Source organism: Triticum aestivum, chromosome 6D, assembly GCF_018294505.1.
Source record: "Triticum aestivum cultivar Chinese Spring chromosome 6D, IWGSC CS RefSeq v2.1, whole genome shotgun sequence".
Taxonomy (NCBI): domain Eukaryota; kingdom Viridiplantae; phylum Streptophyta; class Magnoliopsida; order Poales; family Poaceae; genus Triticum; species Triticum aestivum.
This window is the reverse complement of record NC_057811.1, coordinates 490704461-490709230: the sequence shown is the minus strand read 5'-3', so window position 1 is coordinate 490709230 and position 4770 is coordinate 490704461. Positions and strand designations below refer to the sequence as shown.

General features: G+C 47.6%; 1 protein-coding gene across 2 annotated transcripts; it reads right to left on the bottom strand.

The window, feature by feature from the left end:
* Positions 1 to 504: 504 nt before the first annotated feature.
* LOC123146328 (probable L-ascorbate peroxidase 8, chloroplastic) lies at positions 505 to 4297 on the bottom strand. 2 transcript variants are annotated; one of them, XM_044565973.1, is made up of 12 exons: positions 4025 to 4297; positions 3763 to 3918; positions 2510 to 2630; positions 2319 to 2419; positions 2130 to 2217; positions 1929 to 1996; positions 1762 to 1848; positions 1537 to 1611; positions 1377 to 1454; positions 1181 to 1285; positions 893 to 1030; positions 505 to 771 (listed from the first exon to the last, which is right to left on the bottom strand). In XM_044565973.1, exons 1-12 carry the CDS (start codon positions 4148 to 4150, stop codon positions 619 to 621), a joined length of 1296 nt encoding a protein of 431 aa, XP_044421908.1. In that variant the 5' UTR covers positions 4151 to 4297; the 3' UTR covers positions 505 to 618. The 2 variants fall into 2 exon arrangements, with proteins under 2 accessions (XP_044421908.1, XP_044421909.1); XM_044565974.1 differs by having other exon boundaries at positions 1959 to 1996.
* Positions 4298 to 4770: the final 473 nt, after the last annotated feature.

The following is a 4770-nucleotide window of genomic DNA, read 5'->3' as shown; positions in this document are numbered from 1 at the left end:
GGAGCCCATTTCTCTTTGGATCAAAAAGTACAGGTTGGTGGGCCTGTGTCCATGATTCCTTGCAGCCCGAAAACCACACTATCTTATACCATTAGGGCAATATACCCATTCCAGGCGCGGGAGAGGATGATACGTAGGCCCATCTGTGATATCCATTTCCACAATGCTCAGCTAAGGAATTTATTGTACATAAATGTTGAAATATTGGAACATTTCAAACACATTGTGCAAATATTTTTACTATGTGCATACATCATTCAAACATTTTCCCATGATTTGGCAAAAAAAGTTGCAAAAAACCATCGCAATATTTTTTAAACACACATGGAACAAAAATGTCCTAGGGGAACCAGCAAAAGTCGATGGAGGCTGCCCTCCTTGAAATCTAGCTTCTTGTAATCAGGTATCATATTGATTTGTTGATCTACCAGTTCAGTGTTTCCAGCAATTTACTGGTTTTGCCTCATTTTACTTTGAATGATGAAAACTCAAGACAAAGTAAGATGACCAAAAGCATTGCATTTGTTTCACATGCTCATCTTGCATGTCGATCAGTCCCTGGAAAATGGTTAATTACAGTAGATGAAAAAAAAAGACAGACTCGTCGGACCACCGCTCTTAGTTCCCGGCCAAAGACGTCAAGAATGCCAATCCTGCGATCACGATCATAATGTTGAGGAAGTAGTTGGACTTCATAGGCTTATTTGGGCTGCCTCCAAGGCCCTCGTACTCGGCTCTGATCTTCTGTTTCATCGTGTCGGATAGCTCTCTCTACAAAAATTCACAGACAAACAATTTTCTCAGAGCCACCCATATTTAATTTTTGGTGCACTACACTAGCATGCTCCGTCCAAACATCTTAGAGCAAGGCATAGATTGCATAAGTGTAAACCTTCTTGTAAGAGTATTTGGCGGCAACGAAGGGCTCTGGCTGTGGTCCTGCGCCATTGGTATCACTTGTTGGTGCTGGATCAGCAACCGCCTTCTCTTCAGTTGCCACGGCACCCTTGTCAGCGTCCAACGAGAATCCCTTCAGGGTAATATCAAATCATGCGTCAGGTTTTACCAAAACTTGAGCAGCTAGAAGAAGTACATGTGGAATGCAAGAGCCTAAAGATCTGAACTTCCTTTTTGTCGCGTTTGCTCTTTAGGCATGGACATGCGAGGATGGTGGGCTCACCTCAGGAGGATCAAACTTTGCACCAAGGTTGCTCAGTTTAGCATGGGCTTCGGCGTAGTCTTTGAAGAATGCCTCCTGGTCCTCTGCGTACTTCTCCGCGTATACCTGCGTGTGCGCAAAAGGTGAATTTAGGGTTTGCTATTTTATAGCATCATTACTTCATCACCAGTCATAAAGTGAGAGCAATGAGGTTTACCTTGAATGATGGGTCATCAAATAGCGCAGCATCTGTAGGCAATACTAGAAGCTCCTGATCCCTTTGCTCTTTTATGTCCTGAAACCATTGTTGACACCTCAAATGATCGACACTCCAATCAAAATTTTAATCGGCAAAGCATGAAAGAAAGGGAGTCTACCTTGAAGTAACTATTATCAAACTTCAACCATTCAGCCGTCCATGATTGCCCTCCAGGTTCACCAGGCCCATCCTTCTGTAGACGCACAGTAAAAGTAAGGGCTTAGTTTTGGCCAGATGATTGGCGACCAGTTGAAACTAATAAGAATCAAGCAAGAACAAGGTTGCAAAGATTTTTATAGCATGATTTGGGTTTTGAGTTTTGACTCCTAATTGAAGAACATACTGTATATTTTGTTTCTGGCTTTCCCCAGCCACTCCTGTCAGGGCGCGACCTTCCAAGTGTATGTGCTCCGGACAATGCAACAATTTCCTGCACAAAACACCTCAAGTTATCAGCAACACACAAGCAGACATGTTTTTTTTTTTCAAGTTCCTCGCATCGTCCCACACCATGTCATCAAGGCCCATCCTATAGAATACCTCCCTAAGGTGTTCAGCAGGTAAACGTGGGCCAGCATCTGGGTAACATGGACATTTAACACCAGTCAGTTTATTCACCTTGATAAGTACTCTCCCAAATTGCAAATTCAGACATTTAAACGCAGAAGAAGACATCGCTCCTAAAATCATGAATTTGTCAGAAACACTGACCAGGAAGCCTCCCCTCAGGTGGACATTGCTCGGGTGCTGTGATATCTACCCGCCCATACTTCATCGGGAGTTTCGGGCCACCGGCTTCCTGGAATGAGATTGACAAATGAAATTAGTACGTGCATAGAATCTACTGGGCATCTCTCAGAATGACCTGGTAAGATAATTCAGCAGAGGAAAGGCTCAAACCTCAATTGCTGTAGCACTCGCCAACTGGAACAAATCCGCATAAGTGATACCGGGGTATTTGTCCTTGATTGGTTGAATAAGCTTTAAAGCATTAGTAAGACCTGGCAACAAGACATCCAAGTGGTTTAGCTACTACCCTACACTTGGCAAGGTACAAAGGTTTGAGGCTCAAAATTAGTCTGACAAAATACCAGCATTGGCTCCATGACTCAACTCAGGATCAAATCGTAAGCTTCCGTCGGCTCCGCCTCTCTGCGGCCACTCCTCGATATTTTTGTCATATGTACCTGAATCATGCCATCCCAAACGGACCTGAACATAATAGAAAGTTTTAGCACCTGCATGTGATATGTGACGACATGTATACGATGATGGGAATTTTTAGGTTTGTGTCCTAGAATTGATGATACTTGTTTCGTATCATCTGACAGAATTGACATGCATCGCAATTATGCCTGTAGATGAGCTCGTCTCCATCAGGTATCAATGGTATTGCACCCTTCACTCCTGTAAGTGTTAGGGAGCCTCTCCTGTACTACTACTCGGTACAGTTACCAGGAGGGCAGCTACAAATACTCAGAGGAGGCAGTGAGCACGGCGGCATCGAGGAATGATGAGGAACCGGCACCAGCAGCACTCCCTCTCCCATCCTGGCTCTGAACCTCTTCCCCCTTGTTGCTGTTTGATTTTTAGCACGCTTGTGCTTGTACCTGCATCTATCTGAGAGCACACACACACACACAGGTACTTTCGTTGGGAGCCTTCCTTTTCTTTTTTCCAGAGTTGTGCCCTTTTACATTTCGGCTGTTGATAAGACAATACTGACAAACAAACAAGGCAAATACCGATGCCGCCTGCTGGTGCACGCAGACGCACACGAGACTTTGCTTGTTGTCAACAACTGTGAATCGATCCAAGGCTAGCACACTAATCCGAGCGTTGATCATGTGGTCCTGTGTACTCATCTCAACTCCCTTTGACAGCATCGATGATGCCAAACATTGAAGAAGCAAAGCACACAGGTGAACAACACCTGCTCCATCAAAAAAGACACTGCCGAGTGCCACGCGGACCAGAAACAACAGTGGCACGGGTGGCGCACCAACTGTTTTCGTCGTCGCCCGTTGGGATCAGTGCCAGGCAGCGGCCCGGCGACCAACCCAATCCCCAGTTTCGCCGGCGGCGGCAGCGGCGGACGAGCGTGTCCCTCCCTACTTTTGCGCTCATAAATCGGCAAGTGAAGAAAACATTTGAGGGAGACAAGTTAAATTATTGATTCAGTAAATGGTACTAGTAATATGTTTTCTGAGGGGTCTGATAGAGATGCTCTGAACGCTCAAACTTTGTTCTGTTTCAGTTTGGGTATGCAATGCAATATAATGTCAGTTTGTTAGCAGGAATACGATGATGGATTTGCAACCTAGAGAGTAGAGCTGAACAGTACCAGGATAGGGTGGCAGTAGGTGGTTTTGAGGATCTCCTTGATGTCCTCCCGCGCGCTCTTGAGCTGCGCGGCCTCCGACGCCGCCATGCATCGCACCACCCGCAGCCGTGGCACCACCCCGGCGGCGCCAGCGCCACCGCGCACTCTCCTCGCAGCCTTCCTTGCGCAGTTGAGTAGAACCAGGTAAGCGAGCAGCTCGGCAACGGTAGTTCCAATCGAACTTGCTGGACATACAGGAAGAGGAGAGAACCGACCGACGGACCTGTGAGAAGCGCGAGGGCGACGGGCGGAGGCGGAGCCCGGAGGCGACGGCGGCGCGGCGGGTCGACGAGGAAGGCGAGGCCGCGCTGGGGAGGAGGGAGGCCGAGGACGCGAGCCGCTCCGCCATGGCGGGGTTTGGAGTGTCGGGAGAAGAGAACTGGGGAGGGAACCGAAGGAGTGAGGCCTGAGGTGGCCGCGAGAGGCTCGGGGTGAGAGAGAGGAGGGAAGGAGCCTAATCCAGGGCCACCAATGGCGGCACGACGCGTGGCACGGGAGTGCACAAGAATACGCGGGAGAACCAACCGCTCATGCAACGCAACCCAAACAGCCAGCAACAAACAGCTGATCGAGATGACTACTCTGCTTTTCACCTTATACTCTGCTTTTGACCTGGAGAAAAATACTCAGCTCACTCTGAATGTAGGCCAGTGCGCTACCATTTCCATTATTTATTTATTTTTGCGGAAAAACTTCAAATCTATTTATCATCAATCCTGATGGTACAACGAACATCAAAAATAGTAATAATAATTACATCTAGACCCGTAGACCACCTAGCGACGACTACAAGTACTGAAGCGAGCCGAAGGCGTGCCGCCGTCATCACCCATACGTCACCAAAGCCGGACAAAATTTATTGTAGTAGACAGTTGAAAAGTCATCGTGCTAAGGCCTCACTGGACCGGCGCACCAAAATAACAACCGCCGCCGATGAACAGAGGCGTGGATCGGAAGTATCCAACCTGA

What these genes read in the sequence shown, in the direction of transcription:
- LOC123146328 (XM_044565973.1), bottom strand. Translation starts at nt 4,150, where the DNA reads ATGGCGGAGCGGCTCGCGTCCTCGGCCTCCCTCCTCCCCAGCGCGGCC. An exon ending in ACCTGAGGGGAGGCTTCCTG is followed by an intron (nt 1,997 to 2,129) that starts GTCAGTGTTTCT and finishes CATGTTACCCAG; the next exon opens with ATGCTGGCCCACGTTTACCT. An exon ending in GGATGGGCCTTGATGACATG is followed by an intron (nt 1,849 to 1,928) that starts GTGTGGGACGAT and finishes TGTTTTGTGCAG; the next exon opens with GAAATTGTTGCATTGTCCGG.